The 25882-nt window shown below is 43.1% G+C and overlaps 1 protein-coding gene across 2 annotated transcripts in view; it reads left to right on the forward strand.

The window, feature by feature from the left end:
- Positions 1-871: 871 nt before the first annotated feature.
- ADAMTS2 (ADAM metallopeptidase with thrombospondin type 1 motif 2) overlaps positions 872-25882 on the forward strand; it is a 347966-nt gene continuing 322955 nt past the window's right edge. For both annotated transcript variants that reach the window (XM_058173814.1, XM_058173815.1), the window contains exons 1-2: positions 872-1402; positions 2402-2763. In XM_058173814.1, coding sequence (XP_058029797.1) covers positions 1312-1402; positions 2402-2763 — 453 coding nt within the window. In that variant the 5' untranslated portion in view covers positions 872-1311. The remainder of the gene's footprint in view (positions 1403-2401; positions 2764-25882) is intronic.

The following is a 25882-nucleotide window of genomic DNA, read 5'->3' on the forward strand; positions in this document are numbered from 1 at the left end:
TGAAGTAGTTTAGATCAAGAGTGACTGTCCTAAAGTCACCCGAACTATCCCTGTGGGATAGATTTGAACCTGAATCTTCCCTGAGGATAGATTTGAATCTGTATCTTCCCAATCGTAGTCCAATTCCTTAACCATCTTAACTATCCTTAACCACAGTTAAGAATTACATATAATTGTTAGATGTAACAATATCATATTAAAAATTAATAGGGTTATTTACTTGCTGGAAGTGAATTTCTTTTTTTAATAAATGCATTTTTGAGTTGTTAAACTAAAACAAGGAGTGGAGTCAAATATAGGGCAAGGATGCAAAAGTCTTTAGGATATGATAACATTTCCATCTAGATTTCATGATAACCAAGATGAGAAAAATCCAGGAATTTTTCGTGCAGCCAGAGGGGAGGCTTAAGTATAATCTAGCAATTACATTTTGATCCGGAAGGATCCGATTCTACCTTTCTGGAGTGGATACCATATATATATGCTTATACTTCCTTATATTACCTCATATATATGTTTATGTACTATGTAATCTTTTTATGTGATGCTGATATATAATGTTGTGACAAAATAAATAAATAAATAAATAAATATCGGGAAGTGCTAGCACACACAGAAAGCAAAAGCCATCTCTAATTAGACTTCGGGAGGTGGAGGGGGGATAAAATCAGACGACCACTCCCCTCCCTAAGTTAGGAGAGTTCAAGATACGGTAAGAAATCTTTTTTTTTTTTGCAGAAGATCCCCGACCAAGCATCTGGGGGCTTCTGTCTGGTGCGATCTTCCCTTCTGGTTCTCTTTCTAAGAAGAGGAGGATTTTGAGCGTTGGGTGGAGGGAAATGCTCAGAATCCCTCAGGAACCGCCTCTTAGCTGGGCTGGGGAAAAAGTGTCCCGTAACCGGAGGAGGCTGCAGAGTTTTTCTCTCGGCCAGCAGCAGGAGGAGGCTGCGAGAGTTCCAGGGAGAGCCGCCGCCAAGCCAAGCCAAGCCAAGCCGGGCCGGGCCGGGTGAGGCGAGGCCGTGGCAGGCTCGCAGGCAGCGGTGGCAGCAGCTGCAGCGGCGGCGGCAGTTCTGTCAATCAGGCGGACTTCCCTCCTTGCACGCCCCGTGCTTTCCAGCAAGCCGCCTGCCGGTGTCTCTGTTGCCTTCGTCGAGGCTGAGCGCTGGAGAGGAGCGGATGAGCCACGGCAAGGAGCCGCGGGGCTGAGGTTGCCTGGTGGTGGGCTAGAGGGCGGTGCCGGCTGCCTTCAATGTGGCCGGAGCCCCCTGACAGCGAAGTTGAAGGCTGGGGTTGGGCTGAGTTACGCCTGCCATGGCTCCTCTGGCCGGGATCGCTTTGCTTCTTCTCGCTTGCTGGATGCTCCTTTTGGCCCCTGGGGCCCCGCAGAGTCCCGGGCAGAAAGGTAAATGGGCTGCCGGGTTCCTTCATCTTAAATTGCCCCTAGCCGGCCGGCTGGGATTAACCAGTCGCCCCTTCTTTGCACCGCCTCCCCTTGAGGCTGCCTGTCTTAACTTCACCCACGAGCGGAGGACTTTTTGCCCGCTAGACTTCTCCGCGCCACGCTTGGTCCAAGGGCCGGGGCGTCCTCCCCGCCGCCACGTGTGGCGTTGTTTTCCCGAGGGGGGTGGGTGCGTGGGTGGGGAGTGTACCTTCTTCGATCCTGCTGAGCTGGCGGGGTGCCTTTCAGCTGCAAATCGGGGAGGCTGGGACCTCGGTTGAACTCGGACGCGCGGGGCAAGAGACGCCTGTCGAATCGCCTGCGTCCAACAAAACCACCTGGCAGGGACTAAGTTTTCCTTCCGTCTGTATTGCTGGAAGGAAGCGAAGTCAACGTAGTAGACAGTTCTTTTCTTCTTTCTTAAAAAAAACAACCCAAAAACTTTTCCATCGACATCCCCATCCTTCACGTTCGGGAATGATCAAAAGTTTGAAGAGTCTGGCTGGTGGCAGAGTTTGGAAGTTGATGCGAGGTGTTTCCCCTCCCCCCAAATATCCTCAAGCAGATGGCTTTCAGAAGCTTCACCGCTTAAGACGGATTTATTCAGCTGTGTGATGTTTCTAGTCCCTATTGCTCAGTTGCAGTTTTTTTAATTTTTTTTTTTTGCATTTATATCCCGCCCTTCTCCGAAGACTCAGGGCGGCTTACACTATGTTAGCAATAGTCTTCATTGGGGTTGGGGCAGCATCTTGATCCCTGTCCATCCCTAAATACTTGCCATGCCTGCCATCTGGGCTTTCTTAATAAAACAACTGGAAAAATAAGGCATGATGCATCTGCCTTAGTATTTTCCCTTCCTTAACCCCACGGACCAATGAAATAGATGACCGGGGCCAATGGTAGCCCTAGGAGAGAGGTATTCAGCCCGAGTCTTATTACTCATTGTTTTTTCTCTCTCTCTAGATTCTATTTTGGGAAATCTAGAGGAATACAGGCTGGTCATCCCAACTAGCACAGACTCAAAAGGCAGGTTCGTCTCCAAAGTCGTGTCGGGAGCATTAAAGAGGCGTTTCCCAAGAGATACCGGGGATCTTCCTCGGGATGCTGCAGGCGAGGAAATTTTTTACAATGTCACTGTTTTTGGACAAGAATTCCACTTTAGATTAAGGCCAAATTCCCAGCTGGTGGCTCCTGGAGCAACTGTGGAATGGCAGGAGGATTCAAACATCACCTACACTGAACCGCTTCATGGGGATTGCCTCTATGTGGGGCATATCACGGACTTGCCTAACGCTTCTGTTGCGATCAGCAATTGTGATGGGCTGGTAAGTCTATTTCTCTTTCTTTCTTTCTTTCTTTCTTTCTTTCTTTCTTTCTTTCTTTCTTTCTTTCTTTCTTTCTTTCTTTCCTTCCTTCCTTCCTTCCTTCCTTCTTTCTTTCTTTTCCTTCCTTCCTTCCTTCCTTCCTTCCTTCCTTCCTTCCTTCCTTCCTTCCTTCCTCCTTCCTTCCTTCCTGTTCTCTCTCTCTCTCCTCCTCTCCCCTCCTCTTTCTTTCTCTTTTATATTATCATTTCCCCATGGGGAAAGTTTGCATTTTCAGCATTTAAAAAGGACAGCAGCAAATCACACCTAATTTGCTATGTTAATTGTGAAATCAAATAAGGAAACGTTCCCTTACCTCAGGGGTAGTCAACCTTTTTATACCTACTGCCCACTTTTGTATCTCTGTTAATTGTAAAATTTTCTAACCACCCACCGGTTCCACAATAATGCGTTGTGTATCATCGTCTGCACATGCCTCTCGCGCATCGTGGATTGGGTATGGGGGGGGCGCCGGCTACCAGCTTTGCTTGTCTGTTACAACTGGGTGGTGTGTAGGCAGATGCGCAAGCTATTCGGGGACGAGGCTCTTTTGTTTGCGGTCGCACTATAGCGCCATTTAGTTTCACTTACGTAATGTGAACTAAACTTATGAGCAGGCGATACAAATAGTATATTTTCAGAAATTTAAATTGTCACGGGGAATTTTATGAAAACCTAATGAAAATGTTTTTAAATAATGCTATGAAAATTTTAAAAAAAGTCAATTAAATTAAAAAAAAGGAAAGTGCTTCAGTATCGGACAAAACCCCTACCACCCACCATGAAAGCTGGAACGCCCACTAATGAGTGGTAGGGACCAAGTTGACTACCACTGCCTTACATGATGCCAAGTATGATGAACCAGTGAGCCTCTTGTATAAAGAGTGGAGAAGCAGATTCACCCTGACCTGGCACGTAACCGCTGCGACAAATCACTAATTATCAACATGAAAGTCTCGATCGCCCTCTGGAAGCTTTTCAGCGCATTGAAAAATAGTGACCTACATCAAAAACAGTGACCTAATGCTATCACCTGCATGCTTCCTTTCTTCATAGGATCTTAGCCACCTTCTGTTTAGAAGAGCATCTGGAGACTTAGATGGGTTTTCAAAAAGAGATGGTATTCAAAACTACCTGTTGCTGGGAATGAAATGTGCTCAGAATTTTGGGAGAAATTTTTGAGAAAATGTGTCCCACTTATGAAGCTCCACTTCTCGTATCTATGCCAACTGCCTTAACTCTGAATGCACTCCCATCACCCCAGCCACGCAGGGGTGAAGGGGATGATAAGAGCTGTAGTCCAGCACTTTGGGAATGAGCTCTAGGACAAGGAAAGCTCATCTTAATAGGATAATCTGAATGATAGAAGGGTCATTGTGATTTTCAGGGTAAACACCTAACAAGGTGCTTATTTTAAGAGTTCTTCATCTGGATATATCTATTATTCTATCAATCTATCTATCTATCTATCTATCTATCTATCTATCTATCTATCTATCTATCTATCTATCATCATCTATCTATCTATCTATCTATCTATCTATCTATCTATCTATCTATCATCTATCTATTTATCTATCTATCTATCATCTATCTGTCTGTCTGTCTGTCTGTCTGTCTGTCTGTCTATCTATCTATCTAAACTATCAACCATCTATTGTCTATCTCTAATTCAGTATTTCACTCCAGACCATAGCAAGAAAAGTCAAACTATGTCTCTTAAATACTATATTTTAAAGTCTAACTGCTTTGCTGAAGTAACTTTGCTTAGTTCTCCTTTCGGGGATGAACATCTAATTATATCCAGCATCATCTTATTTATATTGTTTGAGAGAGAAAACAGCTTGCTAACATACAGCTGGTAGCATTTATAAGATAAATGGATTTCAGCTTAGATCGTGACCTTTCTGTTGTCTGAATTCTGTCCAGATTCTGATTAAAAAATAAGAAGCAAGATGTAGTTGCCAACTTTCTCTTTTTTGGGCAATATTCCAATACCTTTAATAGTAGCTTGGCTTACAAGTATTTAATAGGCAAAATTTTGGATACCATTTCATCTATTGCTATTTTTCTGCATTTTTGTGTGGTTGTTAACCCAATTTCTGGCAAGCATCAGCACTATTCACTATCCTAGATGGAGGTCTTGGTCTTGGTGACGTCCAACAAGATGGCTCTACCTGGACTTGAACTCATACCCCTACTCTTTCTATGTGCTGATGGCATTAATCAACCATGTCAGATTGGTTCATTATCCAATCATGGGGGGGGAGGGGTTTGGTGCGTGTGTAGGTGCAGAGTACAGACTTATAAGACAACAGAGAAATATTGGGGGCTTTATCCTTTAGAGAAATTTGTCTCTGGTGTAATTGGCTATAATTCTCATCCTCCCCAGGCAGTATTATGGAAGTTTTCATCCAAAACTTCCATCAGAGCACCAAGCTGAGGAAAACTGACATCAAGAATGAACACGCAACTATTGTATTCTCAAGGGACACTTGGTTCTCTTGACAATGTCCTTGAGACTGGAAGTTCATTTTGCTATATTCTATGGCTGTGCAGCATTTCAGATTCGAAGACAAAATAGATGCTCTGGAGTACCTGGTGTGTGTGTTTGCACCCATGCATGCTTGTGCATGCGTGCATAGTGCATGGTGACTGTCTGCAACCCCTTAAATCAAAACACATCTTTTTCCTAGACTTGTGATTCAGCTGGGGAAGAAAGATGTGTGATTCCAGAAAAAGATGCAGCTACTTTAAGGAATTGCAGATGGGCTATGGGAACAGCCTGGCAGGTTCTAAAGCACTTTTTGTCTTTAATATCCAAAGTATCACAAAAGCACTGGGACTAAAGGTGGTGCCGTGTAGCATGTAATTGTGGATCATGTGACGTGTATGTTATCACATTCAGGGTTGTTAGGGCCTATAAACTCTGGGTTGGGCTCTGAGGTTGGTCTTCTTTTGTGAAGGAGTTTTGAGGGAAGAACACAGGTAAACACTGTCTTTGTAAGCTGCCTTAGGAAGAAAATTTTCTTGAAAGAAGACTAAGAATTTGATATGGCTGAATAATAAAATAAGTAAATAATGCAATTTTATGGAGTCATAAAGAATTAAAAAGGATTCCCAAGACTATTGTTAAGCTTGGGCAATGAAGAGGCAGGAGACGATGCAAGTGACAACAGCTCTTTAGTTTATTGTGATCCCCAGCAAAAACCAACAGGCAAAACCCCTCTTTAAATAGTAATTTGGCTGAGGCACCAGCCAATCAGCAACGTGCATTTTCCCGCCCAAATTTCCCTCCTTAAATTCAAATACATTACACTCCTCCCCTCCCAGAACACATTTTACCATATTAACATAATTTTTGCATGACATTTGCATGTTATCTCTCCACGTAGTCACGCAGGTAGACAGGGCGTCTCCTAACTCTTTCTGACCTGCGCAATTCATTCCCTGGGAATGAGTCGAGATGGTCGGAGGGACAGTTTGTTCCTCCCAGCTCCTCCTCTGGGCCCTCCGGCCTTGGATTATTTGCAGAGTCGTCCCTGCTGTCCTCTGGAGGAACTGGTTGGCGTCGCTGGACTTCTTCAAACTCAGCTAAGTCCTCCGACCGCCTCGGGGTTGAGCTAGCTGTTGGTTCAAATATTTGGTAGTCAGGGTCTGGCTGTTTGGTTTCTGGATCGTTTTGTATTCGTTTTCGTACTTGATCTATGTGGCGTCTCCACACTCGGCCATCCCCCATGTCCACTAAGTATGACTTTGGGCCCGTCACTCCTACAATTGTTCCCCTAAGCCACACTGGGCCCTCACTATAGTTATGTGCCCATACTGGGTCACCTGTTGTCATTGTTTTGTTTTTCCTTTCATGCTTTGGTACCCATCAGGGGAGTATGTTGGGTTTAACGGATCTAGGGGGCACCGGAGTCTTCTACCCATTAATAACTCTGATGGGTTGCGGCCGGTGGTCACACAGGGCGTTCTATGTTGAACTGCCAGGAAGGTATCAATTTTGGATTGCCAATCTCCTGGGCTAATTCTAGATAGCGCTTCCTTGGCGCTGCGTACAAAACATTCTGCAAGTCCGTTCGTCGCCGGGTGGAAAGGTGCCGAGAGGACATGTCAGATGCCCTCTCCTGCCAAATACCCCTCAAACTGGGTGGCCGTGAATTGTGGGCCGTTATCGGACACTAGAGTGTTGGGTAACCCGTGTGTCACAAATAGATGCCTCAAGACTGTGATTACAGCTTCCGCTGTTGTGGTTTTCATGAGTACAATCTCTAACCACTTCGAGTAGGCATCTACCACAATTAAGAAGGTCTGTCCATGGAACGGCCCGGCAAAATCTATGTGGATCCTGGACCAAGGACCCTGGGGTTTCTCCCACTCCCTGATGGGGGCTGTTGGGGGTAGTGGCCTTGATTCCTGACAAGCTTGGCATTTCCCTACCCGGTCGCTAATGTCTTTATCCATTTGTGGCCACCACACATAACTTCTCGCTAGGCTTTTCATCCTCACGATCCCTGGGTGGCCCACATGCAATAGCTCCAACACATGTTCTCGTAATTTCTCCGGAATAACCACTCTATCCCCCCATAATAGACAACCCCCTTGTACCGACAGTTCCGAATGCTTCTTTGTAAACTCTTTGAAACGATCCCCCGGTGCAGTGGGCCATCCCCTCTGCACCTAACCGATCACAGTCCTTACAATAATATCTTTGTAAGAGGCCCTAGTCACTTCCGTGGATGTGACTGGGCCAGAGTCCAAAGAGTCAATTAACAAGACAGGTGTCCCTGGGGTCGGGTCTTCAATAGTCTCTGGCAATGGGTATCTACTTAAAGCGTCCGCATGTCCCAAATCCTTGCCCGGTCTGTGAGACAGTTGGTACGAATATGCTGCCAGGAAAATAGTCCAACGGGTCAGCCTGGGTGATAATGCAACCGGTGTTGGACGGACCCCCGCCAAGAGTCCCAATAAAGGTCTGTGGTCTGTGACTATTTCAAATCACCGCCCAAACAGGTACTCGTGGAATTTTTTAACCCCAGAAACTATAGCCAGGGCTTCCCAGTCTAGTTGGCTATATTTCCTTTCTGTTGCGGACATCGTGCGGGAAAAATATGCGATAGGGGCTTCCGAACCGTTCGGTAACTTGTGGCTGAGGACAGCCCCGACCCCGTAGGGTGATGCATCACAAACTAGTACTAGGGCAACGTCCCATTGTACTGAATTAAAAGGCTATCGCTGGACAACAGTTTCTTAACGCCTTCAAATGCCTTAGCCTTAACCCTACCCCAAGTCCATACAGATTTTTTCGCTAGCAGTTTATTTAGCGGTTCGGCTACCGTTGCCTTATTTTTTAAAAATACCGCATAGAAGGTTACAAGCCCCAAAAATGCTTGTAATTTTGTTTTGTTTTTTGGGGGTGGGGCCTTTCTAATGGCTCGCACTTTGCTCTCAGTTGGGTGGATGCCTTCCTTATCTATCCGGTAACCCAAGAATTCTACCGATTCAACTCCTATCTGACATTTGTTGAGTTTAACTTTAAGCCCTGCAGACCTGAAAATGCCCAAAACCTTCCGCAATTTGACCCCTAATTCTTCCAAGTTTTCTGCTGATATCAGGACATCGTCGAAATATGGAACTAATCCTGGTAGACCCTGTAGGAGCCATTCCATTAGGTTTTGGAATAACCCGGAGGCTACACTAACTCCGAACTGAAGTCGAGTGCATTTAAAAGCGCCCCGGTGTGTGACAATCATCTGTGCTTCAACCGTTTCATTGTCAACTGGTAGTTGTTGGTAGGCTTGAGCCAGGTCCAGTTTGGCAAAGACCTGTCCCTGCCCTAACGAGTGCAACAAATGTTGCACTATGGGGACGGGGTACGCACTCTTTTGCAATGCTTCTAAGCGTTGCCTTATAGTCAGCACAGATACGGACTGATCCGTCCGGTTTGACTGGGGTCACTATTGGTGTCTACCATTTTGCATGGTCGACGGGGACTAATATTCCCTGGTTTACTAATTTGTCTAGTTCCCTGTCAATCTTGGGTTTGAGAGCGAACGGGACCCTTCTAGCTTTTAACCTAATGGGAGCCACCTGGGGGTCCAAATTGAATGAAATGGGGGTCCCCACGTACTTGCCCAGGCTGTCTTGAAAAACGTCCTCGAATTCCATCAGCAATTCGTCCTTCAAGTTGACTCCACTTCTGTGAACCCCGGTTATGCCCATGCCCAAGGCTCGGAACCAGTCCAAACCTAATAAACTGGGCAGGTTTCCATCTACGATTGTGATCGGCAGGGTTTTCTTGAATTGTCCATATCTCACTCTGACCAACGTGACTCCTCGAACAGGGATTCGGTTTCCCTGGTAGTCTTGCATTCTCAGCTTTTGGGGTTGCAACTGGCGTTTCGCGACTTCTGGCAGGTCCCTTGCGATTGTGTCCCAAGACATAATCGTGATTGATGAGCCGGTATCCACCTCCATTTTACACTGCACTCCTTCGATGTAGGTCTTGGTGAATATTTTCTTTTCTAGCCGTGTTGATGCGTGGCCCACTCGCACCGTGGTATGATTCATCTTCGCGCCTTTTTTGAACTGGCCAATCCCTGGCCGCCTCGCGGAAACGGCGCCCTGTTATTGGCCAGTTTGAATTTTTGGCTGGAAGGTTGGGGGGCTCGGCAAGCCTGAGCTATGTGTCCTTTCTTTTCGCACCACCGACAAATTGCGTCTTTGAACCTGCAATTCTGTCGTTGGTGTTGGCCCCCACAACTCACGCACTCGTCACGGTCGCCTCTCTCCGGCCTCCCGGTGTGGAAAACCTCTTCCTCTTCTTCAGCGTCTGATTTGGCCTGGATTTCTTCGCTGTGGACTGGTGTTGCTTTTGCCGCAGAATTTGGCGTGTTCGGCTTCTGTAAGGTTTCCGCCGCTTTGGTGGACATCTCGTGCGCCCGTGCCTCGTCCAGTGCTATCGCTAGGGTTAGGTTGCTTTTCGAGAGCAGCCACCTCTGTAGTCGGATGTCCCTGACCCCACAAATGAGTTGTTCTAATAAAGTGTCCTCCAAGTCTCTATACTCACAGTGGGTCGCGGCTTTTAATAACGCGGCTATGTACACACTTATCAATGTTCACACCTCTCGCTGAACTCTTTGCCTTAGCTCGAAGCGTTGCACGAACTTCGATGGTACTGGGGCGTAGTGTGCTCGTAGTGTTGTCTGTAGCACTGGCCATGGTACCGACTGTACAGGCATTGGTTCCGATAGCGATTCGGCGGTATCGAAGACTTCTGGTCCGCAGTGACTCAGGAAGTAGCCCGCTTCCGATTATCCGATACTCCTTGCAGTTCGTTAGCTTCGAGGAAACACTCGAAGTGAGCCATGTATGACCCCCATTTCTCCTTGGCTGGGTCGAATGGTGCTGGCGGCGTATAGCTAGACATTGCTATGTATCCGCTCTTGCTACTGGCTGGGTTTGAAACTAAGTTGCTCCTTCAGCTCTTTTCCTAGTCTCACTGCCTTCAATATCCCATCCTCGTCTCCAATGTTAAGCTTGGGCAATGAAGAGGCAGGAGACGATGCAAGTGACAACAGTTCTTTAGTTTATTGTGATCCCCAGCAAAAACCAACAGGCAAAACCCCTCTTTAAATAGTAATTTGACTGAGGCACCAGCCAATCAGCAACGTGCATTTTCCCGCCCAAATTTCCCTCCTTAAATTCAAATACATTACAACTATCATATCAAAAAAGGCTGCAGATAAACAAACAAACAAATTAAATAAAGAAAGAAAGAAAGCTATTGGACATAAGAGGCTGTAGAGCCATGGTGGTGCAGTGGTTAGAATGCAATATTGCAGGTTAATGCTGCCGACTGCCAGCAGTTTGATTCTGATTGGCTCAAGGTTGACTCAACCTTCCATCCTTTTGAGGTTAGTAAAATGAGGACCCAGATTTTGGGGGCAAGATGCTGACTCTGTAAATCACCTGGAGGGGGCTGTAAAATACTATGAAGTGGTATATAAGTCTAAGTGCTATTGCTATATAGCTTTGAGGGTTTTTTTCTCTCTTAAAAATGCAAAATACCTCCCTCTAGTTTGGTTTAGTGATTAAGGTTTCAGGCTAGAAACCAGGAGACTGTGAATTCTGGTCCCATTTTAGGCACAAAACCAGCTGGGCGAGGTTGAGCCAATTACTCTCTCTCAGCCTTTGGAAGAAGGCAATGGCAAACCACTTCTGAAAACCGTTGAGAAGAAAATTGCAGTAACTTCTCATGCATTCTCCAAGAGTTAAACAACAATTCAATGGGAAAAAAATTAGTCTACCCTCCTGGTGATGTTCTTCCAGAAGTTAGAAGAGCATATGGGGAATGACATTGGCATGGGATATTTATTTATTTACTTATTGTGTCTTAATTGCTGATTTGACTTTGATTAAAAAACTGTACTTGGTAAGTCACCAAGAGTTGACAGCATATCCATTTTAACAACAACAACAACAACAAAATCCTTCTGTTTTACCAGCTGTTTGATCCATATTCATTTGTCCTATGTATTTAGTCTCTGCCACTTTCCATGACTTTGGAGCCATTTATTGCTTCATCATATTTGTTTACAAGAAATAAAAGGGGAATGTTTGCACCCTATTTTTTAAAAAAACCTCAGGTAACTAAACTGAAGTAAAATCTGAATCTTGATTTGAAATTCAAAGCAAGTTCTACTTTTCCTTTCTCATCATTTCTATCAATAAAACTTTGAACAAACTATAGCATCTACTTATCTGAAATCTGGTGTATTTAATCCCCTCACATAGTAATCTTGAAAACAACAAACAAAAACAGGTACAGTTTGATGATTTGAATATACTATACTATACTCCATATAGCATATATTGATACTCAGTGTAATGAACTAATTTTTAGACTTTACTGCCACTCTAATGAGTGGCCTTTAAATCAATTCAAAGTGAAGTGGCTTATGTTTTAAATTGATGAATGTTGTTTGTTTATGTCTGGTATGAATTGGACTTGAGAATCATTCTATTCAAATACAGATAGAATGAAACATGGAAAAAGCATCTTGTGATGCTCACTTAATTGTTAAATAGCACCAATGCTATAAGTGAACTTAATTGGAATGTATCCCATTGATTTTCCTTTAAGTAAAGGAAGTTAAGCAAGAATGGAGCTGAAAGCTTGCTGGTTGCCTTTCCCATTCAGTTTGCTTTGCAGATAATCTTGTTTCACTCTATCAGCTTGTGAGAGTAAGTCTTCTTTGAATAATAGTAATTTTTATTAAAGTTTATACTTACAGTGATAAAAAGTAATGCCAACTTAAAGTATTAACATGAAAAGAACATAAAGAAAAATAGAAAAGAAGGAAAAAAAGAAATATAATAAAGAAAACTAAAAGAAATATACAAAGAAATGAGTTCCCATTTTATCAAACAACAATAAGTTCAGTAACTTATTACCAGTGAGCATGCACAAAATATATCTTCTTCCCATATCTCATCTCTTATCTATAAACTACTTTTTTAAACTTTATATTGATTCTGGTCAGCAAAAATCCATTAAAGATTACCAGAAATAATGTATACATTTTAACCTTGATCAAATAAGCTAACTTTATATTCCTTCCCTTTAATTTTAACAATTTTATTTATTTTATTAATTTATTTATTTATTAATTAAACTTTTATACCGCCCTTCTCCCGAAGGACTCAGGGTGGTTTTCAGCCAAGATAAAACAATAAATATACAAAGTTAAAAATCAATTTAAAATACTTATTCAATGGTGGCTGAATTAAAACCGTCAACTTGACAAACCTAAAATACCCCATGTAAAATTACAAAAGATAAAAATTTAAATTAAAATTTAGAAATTTAAAAAGTCTACAAAATCAGTCCAGTCCCGCTTGAATGAATAAGTGAGTTTTTAATTCCCGACGAAAGGTCCGAAGGTCAGATATTTGGCGCAAACCGGGGGGAAGGTCGTTCCAGAGAGTAGGTGCTCCAACAGAGAAGGCCCTTCCCCTGGGGGGCGCCAGCCGGCATTGCTTGGCGGACGGCACCCTGAGGAGACCCTCTCTGTGGGAGCGTACGGGTCGATGGGAGGCATAGGGTAACAGCAGGCGGTCCCGTAAGTACCCGGGCCCTAAGCCATGGAGCGCTTTAAAGGTGGTAACCAAAACCTTGAAGCGCACCCGAAAGACCACAGGTAGCCAGTGCAGACTGCGCAGGAGTGGTGTTACCCGGGAACAATGTGGTGCTCCCTCAATCACCCGCGCAGCTGCATTCTGGACTAGCTGAAGTCTCCGAGTGCACTTCAGGGGTAGCCCCATGTAGAGAGCATTGCAATAATCCAGGCGAGAAGTGACGAGAGCATGAGTGACCGTGCATAAGGCATCCCGGTCCAGAAAGGGGCGCCACTGGCGAACCAGGCGGACCTGGTAAAAAGCTCTCCTGGAGACGGCCGCCACATGATCTTCAAACGACAGCCGTCCATCCAGGAGAACGCCCAAGTTGCGCACCCTCTCCGCTGGGGCCAGTGACTCGCCCCCAACAGTCAGCTGCGGTTGCAGCTGACTGTACCAAGATGCCGGCATCCACAGCCACTCCGTCTTGGATGGATTGAGTCTGAGTCTGTTTCTCCCCATCCAGACCCGTACGGCCTCCAGACAACGGGACAGCACTTCGACAGCTTCGCTGGGGTGGCCTGGGGTGGAAAAGTACAGCTGAGTATCATCAGCGTACAGATGATAACTCACCCCAAAGCCACTGATGACCTCGCCCAACGGCTTCATATAGATGTTGAACAGGAGAGGCGAGAGAATCGACCCCTGTGGCACCCCACAAGTGAGGTGCCTCGCGGTCGATCTCTGCCCTCCTGTCAACACCGTCTGCGACCGGTCAGAGAGGTAGGAGGAGAACCACCGATAAACGGTGCCCCCCACTCCCAACCCCTCCAACCGGCGCAGCAAGATACCATGGTCAATGGTATCAAAAGCCGATGAGAGATCTAACAGGACCAAGGCAGAGGAACAACCCCTGTCCCTGGCCCTCCAGAGGTCATCCACCAACGCGACCAAAGCTGTCTCCGTGCTATGCCCGGGCCGGAAGCCGGACTGGAACGGGTCTAGATAGACAGCTTCCTCCAGGTACTGAGGAAACTGCCATGCCACCACACTCTCTACAACCTTCGCGATAAAGCGAAGGTTGGAGACTGGATGGTAATTACCCAAAATAGCTGGGTCCAGGGAAGGCTTCTTGAGGAGGGGTCTCACCACCGCCTCTTTCAAGGCGGCGGGGAAGATCCCCTCCATCAAAGAAGCATTTATAATCCCCTGGAGCCAGCCTCGTGTCACCTCCTGAGTGGCCAGCACCAGCCAGGAGGGGCACGGGTCCAGTAAACATGTAGTGGCATGCAGCCTCCCCAGCAGCCTGTCCACGTCCTCGGGAGTCACAGAATCGAACTCATCCCAAACGATATCAACAAGACGCGCCTCAGTCATCTCATCCGGATCATCGCAATTGTTGTGTCTTGCCCGCCCTCAGAGCAGCCGGGGCCTTCTTACCTGCTCCCGCACACTGAGGAATGTATGCCTCCCGGTCCCAGTCCTGGCTCCATGCCCACACAAACTGCAGAAGGAGAATCTCCCTGCCCCAGCCCTGACTCCATGCCCAGGCAAACGGAGCAGCTAGACCCCTCCCCCTCCTCCACAGCAGGTGAGCCTGAGGAGGGTTTATTACCAACAGCTGATTGGTGTGACCCTCGCATCAGAAGATTGGAGAGGCGGAGGCTACAGAGGGAAGGGAGGGGCAGGCCTTAATGAGTGCTGAGTCATGGAGCCACACCCCATGGCCTATATAAAGGATCTACTTTCTGGCAGTCTCTGAGTCAGGCAAAAGTCAAACTTATCTTGCTGAAGTCACTTACTGGTCTCCTGCCTGCTCTGAGGACTTTGCTAGGACTTTGGGCAGAGCTGCAGAGGCACGCCTGATTCGGATTTCCCGGACCCAGCCGTCAGCGGAGGAGTGGGACACGACAGCAATCTTGGTCCAAGCTATCCCGGAGCTGAGCGATTTTATCATATAGATAACAGTTAAACTCCTCGGCACGTCCCTGTAGGGGGTCATCCCGCTCCCCCTGGTGAAGGAGGGAACGGGTCACCCGAAACAGGGCGGCCGGGCGGTTATCTGCCGACGCAATGAGGGAGGAAGCGTAGGAGCGCCTCGTCACCCTCAGTGCCACTAGGCCTTTGAAAAAGACCTAACTAGTGTCCGATCAGCTTCGGAACGGCTGGACCTCCAAACACTCTCTAGGCGTCTTCTCCGGCGTTTCATCTCTCTCAGCTCCTCAGAGAACCAAGGAGCTAATTGAGATCTGCGCCGGGTCAGAGGCCGCAAAGGCACGACACGATCCAAAGCCCCAGCCACGGCCTGTTCCCAGGCCGCAACTAGTTCTTCAGTCGTGCCGTGGGCAAGATCCTCAGGAAACGGCCCAAGCTCCGTCTGGAACCTCTCAGGGTCCATCAGGCGCCTGGGACGGAACCAACGTATTGGTTCCGTCTCCCTGCGGTGGTGAGTAGTGGTCTGAAAGTCTAGGCGGAGGAGAAAATGATCTGACCATGACACCGGTAACGTCACTAAATCTCTTACTACCAGATCATTAAACCACTGTCCAGAGATATAAATCAGGTCCAGCGCGGATCCCCCCGTGTGGGTGGGGCCATCAGTTATTTGGACCAGGTCCAAGGCCGTCATGGAAGCCTGGAACTCCTGAACCACTGTCGACGACAAGCCGGCCGATGGCAAGTTGAAGTCACCCGTGACCAAGAGTCTGGGGATCTCCACTGCCACCCCGGCTAGCACCTCCAGCAGCTCAGGCAGGGCTGTGGTCACGTAGCAAGGAGCCAGGTACGCGATCAACAGACCCATCTGATTCTTATGGCCCCACTTCACAAGAAGGGATTCGCAGCCGGCTATCTGAGGAACAGTGGTCTCTCTCGGCTCCAGACTCTCTTTCAATTTTGGTCTTTAATCCCGATAAATAATGTCCTAGATTTCTTTTTCTCTTTCAGAAAATCCTTCAAAACTTTATAGCCTTCAATTCTTCCAGAGCTACAATATTTTGCTTCATTCTATTTTAGTCTTGTCAAATTTACTTCTTGTTCTTCTTTAATTATAATATTTGGTCTTTCTGCTTCCCTTTAGTGTTCAACCTTCATAGTTCTATCTTATGGTTTTCCCCTAAACAATAGCATTTTCCCATGAGAAGTTTCCTTTATAATTAATTTCAAAATGTTCATTTTTAAAAATAAAATTCAGAACAATGACATTTTCCCATAGGAAGAATTCATGTAATTAATTTCCTAATCGTCTTTCAAATCCATCTGGATCCTTAGTCTATTTTTTCCCCAGAATCAATCTTCTAATTGCCCTTTTGCTATTTATTTAAACTTGCATAAACTGTCATTTTCTAGGGATTGAAGAAGATTCATTTGACGTGATAAAACTGATCAATAAAGGAAATATGCAAACCTTTTATCTATAAATGTGCAAATTGCAGTTTGGGTAAAGATGTTGATCCGTTGTCTTCCAGAGTTCTAAATTCATTCAAGATCACTGTCTTATGGTCTATTTGTAAAGAGCTTCTATCTGGAGAACTTGTTAGTGATCTCAGATCCTTTTCTTGTCCACAGAGGAATTCTGAGGAACCAGTACATTTGTCAGTTTCTCATTTGTTGCATTCTTAGTGAAGCTGTCTTCTCCATTGCTTCCCTAAAAGTCCCATGGGAGTAAGTCTGATTACTTGTATGCATATCTACAAGTGGTTTGCAATAATGCAGAAAGCCTTCCAAAACCAGCACCACAAGACAGCATTGGTTGTGTTTAATTGTCATTCCAACAAAAAAAAATTTCAAGGGATCCATCCAATGAGTCCATAAGGACAGGCCTTGAGGCATCATTCTGGAAACCTTCCTAAATTCCCTCCTCCCCCAGGTTAGGGTTTATGAGAAGTAATGTGCCAGACATCTTGTTCAAGCTGTAGAATCTAGCCGACCATAGCTAATCGTGGGGACCAGGCAGGAGGGAAGCAGATCTTTTTAAAGAACATAATGCAATATAAAATATAAACATTTTAAGCAAATAGTTTATTCTTGGCTAGATTAGGAAGTTGAAAAATATTCTGGAACAAGGTTTTGGCAAACTATTTTGTAACGTTGCCAAAACTCCACATGGCCATACAGTGAGCATATACTAAAACAGCTCACCCAGAGCAATTGGACAGCATGAAACTTTCTTGGATGTTGGTTGTAGTAGGAAGAGTAATGTAGGAGTGATAGTAATGAAAAATAATGGTGGCTATGATTAGGAAAAGGGGCAAGATGTGAGGCTCTAGGACAATTAGACAAACAATTTGAATATGATGGTAGCCACAAAAAGATATCTGGCCTTCCATATTTTCTGGCCCGAGTCCCCTCAAATCGAGTAGTGTCTCTCTTTTTCTGTAATGGACAGAAGGAATAATCTTGAGATAATAAGAAAGGCAATAGTTAGATAAAAGAAATCTGACTCTGCAGCAGAAATACTATTTGAGAAAGCATGTCTGACGTGGCCCTCCTCAGCAATCATGAAGATAAAGGGAGGTAGGGGAAACACACTCAGGCCTGCAAGATTCTGTTATCATAACTTTGTAATAAAGTAGTACTAGCATTCATAACTTTGGTTTCCTAGTCTAGTCTTCCTTGAAGGGCTAAAACTTTCCATCTCTTTCTTTATGTTCCACAGCTGATAATGAACTCTTTCACCTTTCACATGATCATTTTTTATTCGAATAATAATGATCTTTGTACCTGTGACTATGAAAAGAGCTTGCTAGGTTCTTGTACAGAATGCCCTGCCTTTGTAGCTGAAGAAGTTGAGCAGGAAATAAAGAAATAAAGAAATGAATGAATCGCCATTCGTGTATGGATTTAAAAGTATACATGTTTGCCTTTTTTATTCTTTCAGTCTCCATAATTATTAGTTTTGTGGTTACCACTTACACGTTTTTGGCACCTCCATAAAGTGGAATAGATCAGATTTCCATAACTTAATGAGAGTGGTAGGTTTAATCACTATATTAAAAGCTTGCAAGGAATGACAAGAGGAAATTATAGGATGGATTTAATAGATCTCATTAAGGTCCTTCTACATGTGGATGCCCCCATGTCGCAAGGGAAGGGCTTAATGTAGGTTAGTTTGCTCTATTGTGTTCCCCATAACTACCTATGACTGTGAAATGTCGCAAGGGAAGGGCTTAATGTAGGTTAGTTTGCTCTATTGTGTTCCCCATAACTACCTATGACTGTGAAAGTTGGATCTTAAAAAAACAAGACAGGAAAAAAAATGACTGTTTGAGCTGTGGTGCTGAAGAAGGGACCTACATATTCCTTGGAAAGCTAAGGTGACTAACAAGCAACTACTGGAACACATAACACCAGACATGTCACTAAAAGGCAAAATCAGGAAACTGTGTCTTAACTTATTTTGGCCATATCATGCGAGGGAATTCACTGGAGAAAACAATCATTTCAAAAGAGTTAATGGTAAAAGGAAACCAGGCCAACAGAGAACATGGTGGTCCATAGAATTGTCAAGAGTCAGGCTCAACTGAACAGATATCATCATCATCATCATCATCATCATCATCATCATCATCATCATCATCATCATCATCATCTGTCCTCTGCTAATTTATAAGAGTTGTTAACCTAATCTTGCGTAGGTTCTTCTCTGGTAATATTGTACTACTAACTAGAGCATACAAAACATTTGCTAGACCAATTCTCGAATACAGCTCATCTGTCTGGAACCCGCACTGCATATCGGACATCATCATCATCATCATCATCATCATCATCATCATCATCATCATCATCATCATATTTTAATTTGTATACCGCCCTTCTCCCGAAGGACTCAGGGCGGTGAACAGCCAAATAAAATACAAACAAAAGCCCACTCAATATTAAAAACAACCCTTAAAAAACTTATTCAATTAGCCAGAAAATTTAAAATAAAATACACCCTATAAAATTACAGAAATTTAAAATCCATTAAATTAAATTAAAATTTTAAGAATCAAGCCAGTCCAGCCATATGAAATAAATAGGTTTTAAGTTCGCAGCAAAAGGTCCTAAGGTCAGATAATTGTCGAAGCCCAAGGAGAAGCTCGTTCCACAGGGTAGGAGCCCCCACAGAGAAGGCCCTCCCCCTGGGGGCTGCCAGTCAACATTGTTTGGCTGACGGCACCCTAAGGAGTCCCTCTCTGTGGGAACGCACCGGTCGCTGGGAGATAGAAGACGGCAGTAGACGGTCCCGTAAGTATCCCGGTCCTAAGCCATGGAGCGCTTTAAAGGTAGTAACCAATACCTTGAAGCGCACCCGGAAAACAACAGGTAGCCAGTGCAGTCTGTGCAGGATAGGTGTTACGTGGGAGCTCCGAACCGCTCCCTCAATAACCCGCACAGCCGCATTAAATACAATTGAGAGAGTCCAAAGATATTTACAAGGAGAATTCTCCAGTCCTCTACCCGCAATAAAATACCTTATGCCACTTAGAACTACACCAACTTCAGTCTGACCTCAGCATCGTACATAAAATTATCTACCACAATGTCCTACCTGTCAATGACTTACTTCAGCTTCAACCACAACAATACATGAGCAAATAATAGATACAAACTCAAGGTAAACCGCTCCAAACTCGATTGCAGACAATATGACTTCAGTAACAGAGTGGTCAATGCCTGGAATGCACTATCTGGCTCTGTGGTTTCTTCCTCAACCCACCAAAACTTTAACCTTAAACTGTCTACTGTTGACCTCACCCCATTCCTAAGAGGTCTGTAAGGGGCGTGCATAAGTGCACCTGTGTGCCTACCGTTCCTGTCCTAATATTCCTTTTTACTTACTCTTTTCATGTATCCAAATTATGTTTATACTTTTACCTGTTATCTTATTTTATATATGATTGTCAAATAAAATAAAAAAATAAAAATAAATGTTGAGCCAACACATTTTAGGAATGTTCCCAGGGCCTGTTTGGGAATGGCCTTTTCTTCAAGAATGACTGTCATTTAAAATTGTTGAAGAAAGCAAGCAGCTTGCATCAAAGCAGGCGGGGGGGGGGCAATTCATTCTGTAGCAATAGTTGCACAGCCTCTGACCTTCTTACATGTCTCACATTAGTAGGGCAGGTGGGCAGCAGAGATTTGAAAGCTCCTCTGCAGCATTGTTCCAAATTCAGAGAATATCCAGTAGCAACAATGATCTTAAACAGCTGAAATTTCACAGCAGGAACTACCGTGACTGTTGCCTGTTTCACTAGGAAGTTGAAGTAGATGGGAAATACTTGATGTTTGTCTGGAACAGAAACCAGTACAGTAGTCCCCCACCATAAAATGCATCGCTATAAATTAAAGTAGAAGGTGTACACCTGTATATAATTTACATATGCTGTTTTGCAGATACTCCATCTAGTCTTAGACATAGTTATTGTAATTTAAATAGGACTAAAAACCTTATATCAGATAAGACTATGCCTCAGTATCTTGTCTGTTTGATCCACCTGTTTGACAGGTACTGATGGTTAACTGTTAATAACAATGATTTTCTAATGGCTCTTCTACTTAAGTTAATGCAGTAGCCAAAGCTGCTAATAGAAACACATCAATTAACAATAACATTTGACTGGGCTGCCATTCAGATCAATTTGGTTGAGAAACCTGTGATCTTACAGAGGTTGCTGGTAGTAATTCCCATTCCGGATACAAAGGTTTGTTGCAAATAGACAATCTTAAGGTGGAAACATGTCAATCTAAAGTCAGCAAATTGCTCATAGTTTGTTCTGAAGGATGTTTTTATTAGTAATCACCATGTAGAACTTTTTTTAAAAAAAAAGTTTTTTATTTTATAAACAAACAAACATTTAGTACAACAGTCATTCCTTCCATGTGACATCTCGGTGTTTTCTTCATGGCTCCATCTTTTTGTTGTTTCTTCTTTCTTCACTTTAATTTAATCTATTACCATTTTTTCACAAGTACACTATTCTAATTATACCATTTTCTTACATAATTATCCATTGCTTATCTGTACCTTTTTTCTAACCAATGGTAAAATTTGTCCCATATCTTAAAATATTCTAAATCATCTCTTTCTTTAATGATCAAAGTTAATCTATTCATTTCTCCATGATCTAGAATTTTTCTAATAATTTCTCCTTCCAGAGGTATTTTCTCTGCTTTCCAATTTTGCGCAAAAACAATTCTTGCTGCTGTTATTACATGTATAATCAAATAGATATTTTCTTTATTGATTTTCTCTGGTAGAATACCCAATAAGAACAGCTCCGGTTTTGAGTCAATGTGTTGTTGGATCATTTCTTCTAACCAACCCTTTATTTTATCCCAATCATTTTTGGCTTCTGGGCATGTCCATCACATATACATGTAGAACATTTTTGTAGCATTTCACAGAAATCAGTCTCAGTCAGTCAGTCAGTCAGTCAGTCTGTCTGTCTTCAGGTTTTCCATCATACCATTACCATTTTTTACCACACTTTTCCTGTAGTCAGGCACAATTTCTTCCTGTTCATATTTGGTGAAATTCACCCAATAATACTAGTTTGCAATGTGATATTTTAGAATTTAGAATAAATGTGCCTCGTGCTGTTTTGTATCAGTACCCTTAGATTTTTCCTTTACTGTAAGGGAGTATTTGTCAAAGGCTGTCTGATGATTCTAGTGGGTGTGGGTATTTTATTTCGTACAAACATGTGGTATAAAGAGTACATAGTTGTATCAGTTGAGAATCATAAGGTGAATGTATTTCAGCTTGTCAGAACTTCATACATCTCTATTTTCCTCTGTTTGCTCACAGCAGTCACTGGAAAGAAGTGGGAACCTGACTTTTGTTGTCACTCTAGTATAAAGCTTTGAGTCAAGCTGAATTTTGGTAATTCTGTCCATGCAGTTTTCTTGGCAGCATTGTGAAAGTGCTTTGTCACTGGCTTCTTCTGGGGTGGGTTTTTTTTCTTCCAACTTTCCATTCTAGCCTGAATTAGTAATGGAAAAGCACTGATCTGGAACAGAATTGCAGATGAGGCTTCCCCACTTCAGGTAGCTCTGTGGTGGATATATTGGTGACATGTGCATGCTTATGCATCTGCTTGGTCTCTGGACATTGATCTGGAAGAAATACAGCTGTCATGCCCCAGATGTCCTGTGATGCAGGATTTAGAATCTAACTAGGTGGAATAACAATGAACTCAATGCTTGAATGCAACTTGTGCAGAATAGATGAAAACTGGAGAAAGTTTTAGGGGTGTGAATGGTGCACTGGACTTTCATCCTGTCTATAATCAACTCTCCAACTCATTTTTCTTCTTGTACATTTCCTTCTGGTCTTTGAGCCTGTCCAGGGGAAAATCCTGTGCCTGTGTGGAGAGATAGAGAGAGATAGATAGATAGATAGATAGATAGATAGATAGATAGATAGATAGATAGATAGCAATAGCAATAGCAATAGCAATAGCAATAGCAATAGCAATAACACATAGATTTATATACTGCTTCACAGTGCTTTACAGCCCTCTCTAAACGGTTTTACAGAGTCAGCATATTGCACCCAACAATCTGGGTCTTCATTTTACTGACCTCAGAAGGATGGAAGGCTGAGTCAACCTTGAACCTGGTGAGATTCGATCTGCCAAACTGCTGGTAGCCAGTAATCAGCAGAAGTAGCCTGCAGTACTGCACTGTAACCACTGTGCTACCACGGCTCATGATAGATAGATAGATAGATAGATAGATAGATAGATAGATAGATAGATAGATAGATAGATAGATAGATAGATAGATAGATAGCAATAGCAATAGCAATAGCAATAGCAATAGCAATAGCAATAACACATAGATTTATATACTGCTTCACAGTGCTTTACAGCCCTCTCTAAACGGTTTTACAGAGTCAGCATATTGCACCCAACAATCTGGGTCTTCATTTTACTGACCTCAGAAGGATGGAAGGCTGAGTCAACCTTGAACCTGGTGAGATTCGATCTGCCAAACTGCTGGTAGCCAGTAATCAGCAGAAGTAGCCTGCAGTACTGCACTGTAACCACTGTGCTACCACGGCTCATGATAGATAGATAGATAGATAGATAGATAGATAGATAGATAGATAGATAGATAGATAGATAGATCGATGATAGATGATGGATGGATGAATAGATAGATAGATAGATAGATAGATAGATAGATAGATAGATAGATAGATAGATAGATAGATGGACGGACGGACGGACGGACGGACGGACGGACGGACGGATGGATGGATGGATGGATGGATGGATAAATGAGAGAGAGAGGGGGGGAGTTTCCAATGAAAACACCGGGGATGGGACCTTTTAAGAAATCAGGCTTAGCTTTCACATTTTTTAGTTAGTTTCCCCAAAGATATGCCGTTATAACAAAGAATTTGATTTACAGATGTAAAAACAGTTTTAATAGTCTATCAAACATGCTGCCATTGTGATCATTGCTTTTTAATTTAATAAATGAAGGTAAACAGTTTCTGTTTTCATTCAAGCTAGTCATCTTTTCTTGGTGTTGGAGATTTTGGAGTTCGCCAACAAATAAAAAATGTTAAGGCTGAAGTCCTGAAAACTTCTTATTTGAATTAATTCAAACAAGATTTGCAGATTCTAAAATATAGCTTATCATTTAAAATCAGGCACTTCTTTATGTTAAATTAACTTAATAGACTTCTGTAATTACTATGCTTGATCACGGTCATAATTTTTACTTCAGTGCAGATTTGTATGTTGGTATTCCAAAGATGTGCAATTAGATTTGTTACAGGAGACCTGCTTTTCAAATTCATATTACCAGGTATTTCAGGGTGTCAAACCTTCGCTTTAGTTCCTGATTCTGTCAATGAAATATTAAGCATGTTTACTCAGAGGTTAATCCCATTGAATCACTAATCCTTACCCTATTGCAAGAGTAGTTAGGGTTGCATTTTAGAACCAGAAATCTCAGCATTTGTGTTATGTATTTATTAGTAGTAATGCAAATGGGAAGGAAGCATGCCGACACATAAAATAAAAGCCACATCAAACAATGTAAGTTTCAGAACTACATTCTGGCCTTTCGTATGAAAATAGCTTTGACAGTTAGGGCTTCCTCTGTCTCTAACCAATTTAAACTATTTAAATGGCCAAGATGGAAGTCATGTGATAGGACAGAAACAGAACAATTTATTCCCATGCTCCAAAGTGCTATGTTTAAATGGCAAAGGTCTCCAACAGATAAGATTGTTCAACTGAAGGGCAAGGGAAAAAGTATTAGATACAATGTTAGTTTCTTACCTTTCATTATCGGAATTCACCATCCTGGGACATTTACCAGAAATAGTTGCCATAATTGGAGTCTCCATGAAATGCTAACTCTCCCCTTGGCACCAATGGAAAAGGTGAAGCTGATGGATGGAGCAGGCATCTAAAAGACAATGAACATTAGGAGACTTGCTGAAAGTGCTTCCACAGTAACTATTAATGAGAAATCATTCTTACCATGATTCATATTGATTAGAAGTGATGGCAGGATATTGCTCCTCCTTTCTTATCCAGCATGATTTTCAGTTTAGAAAATCTCCTTTTATTGTCTCAGGTTGTGGACAAATTGCTAACGAAAGTACTTTTTGTGTGGGTCTGCTGAATGCTTGTTTCTGTTTTTAAAGCACAATTGGGTTTGTGCTTTAATTTCAATTTTAGACTGAATTGTAAGATTGGTTCTCACACGGATAAAGAATCAAATGACTACTAGATAAGTGACCAGCTGCAGTCTTCCTCAGTTTCATTGAGAAGAGCCTCTTCCTCTTCAGTGCACATAGGATTATGAGAAAAAGGTTCAGGAAGTCAAATGTACACGAAGGTAGTTCTTCCATTGTTATTCCTTTCACATTAAAAAATCTTGCTAAAGAGAACTTTGAGAGAATTGTGCTCACGGGAAAAAAAAAATCATTTTCAGTCCAGGCAGCTAGCTGTCCGCAATCTAATGTGGATTCCCTTCTTGTGACATGTTTATATACTTGACACGTGGTGCTTTGATTTATGATGTTTAACCATTTCCCCTGCAATTAACATGAAAAGTATGACAAGCAGATTCACCGGCAGACCTTTTTATACTAGCAATAAGCAGTGGATGGGTAGTAGGACCCATTCCCTTGTTTAGGGAATGTGCATCAGGCCTGAAATTTTAATATTCCATTAATTTGGTAACTCAGCATCCACAACCATAGGGATTAGTGTTCAGACTGGCTAGAATTCTAGGGATTGTAGTTATCCCAAAGGTGCTTTTTCAAGAGGCAACTGGATTTTCTGGTTTTTCTTTGAAGACGTTTTGCTTCTCATCCAAGAAGCTTCTTCAGCTCTAAAAAACTGAAAATCAAAGCTGAAGAAGCTTCTTGGATGCGAAGCGAAATGTCTTCAAAGAAAAACCAGAAGTTCAGTTGCCTCTTGAAAAAGCACCTTTGGGAAAACCATGACCTGGATGACTGAGAATCTCCATAGATATTTAGGGATTGTAGTGTTATTCCATGTAGAGGGCATCAGATTCCAGAAGGTAGATCTGCATGTTTGCTGAAGGGAGTGGTTGATGCAGCATCACTTTAGCTGTGGTAAACCACCACATAAACTATCAAGGTATTGGGAATAAAGCCTAGAAGGGCTTTATTTAACAGATCCCTAAAGAGGAAAACTAAAAGTTTGGCTGCTTTCCCAGATTCTAATTTGCCTAAAAATTCCAGTAACAATAGTGCTGTTTCAATGACTGAATTTCAAGGCACATTGTGCCAATTTAATGACAATCGGTGCTTGTAGCCAGTCATTAATCTTTAGAAGGAATCTGGGGTGTGGTTTCACTTGCTTTAAGCTTTCTATATCCAGATTCCTAACGAAACCGTTTTCATATGCGGTGCATTTGAGTGCATCTTCCTCTTAGGGAGAAATAATACAGAAATTGAGAAATCAAGAAAAAAGGAAGA

This window comes from Ahaetulla prasina, chromosome 2, assembly GCF_028640845.1.
Source record: "Ahaetulla prasina isolate Xishuangbanna chromosome 2, ASM2864084v1, whole genome shotgun sequence".
NCBI classification, from domain to species: Eukaryota; Metazoa; Chordata; class Lepidosauria; order Squamata; family Colubridae; genus Ahaetulla; species Ahaetulla prasina.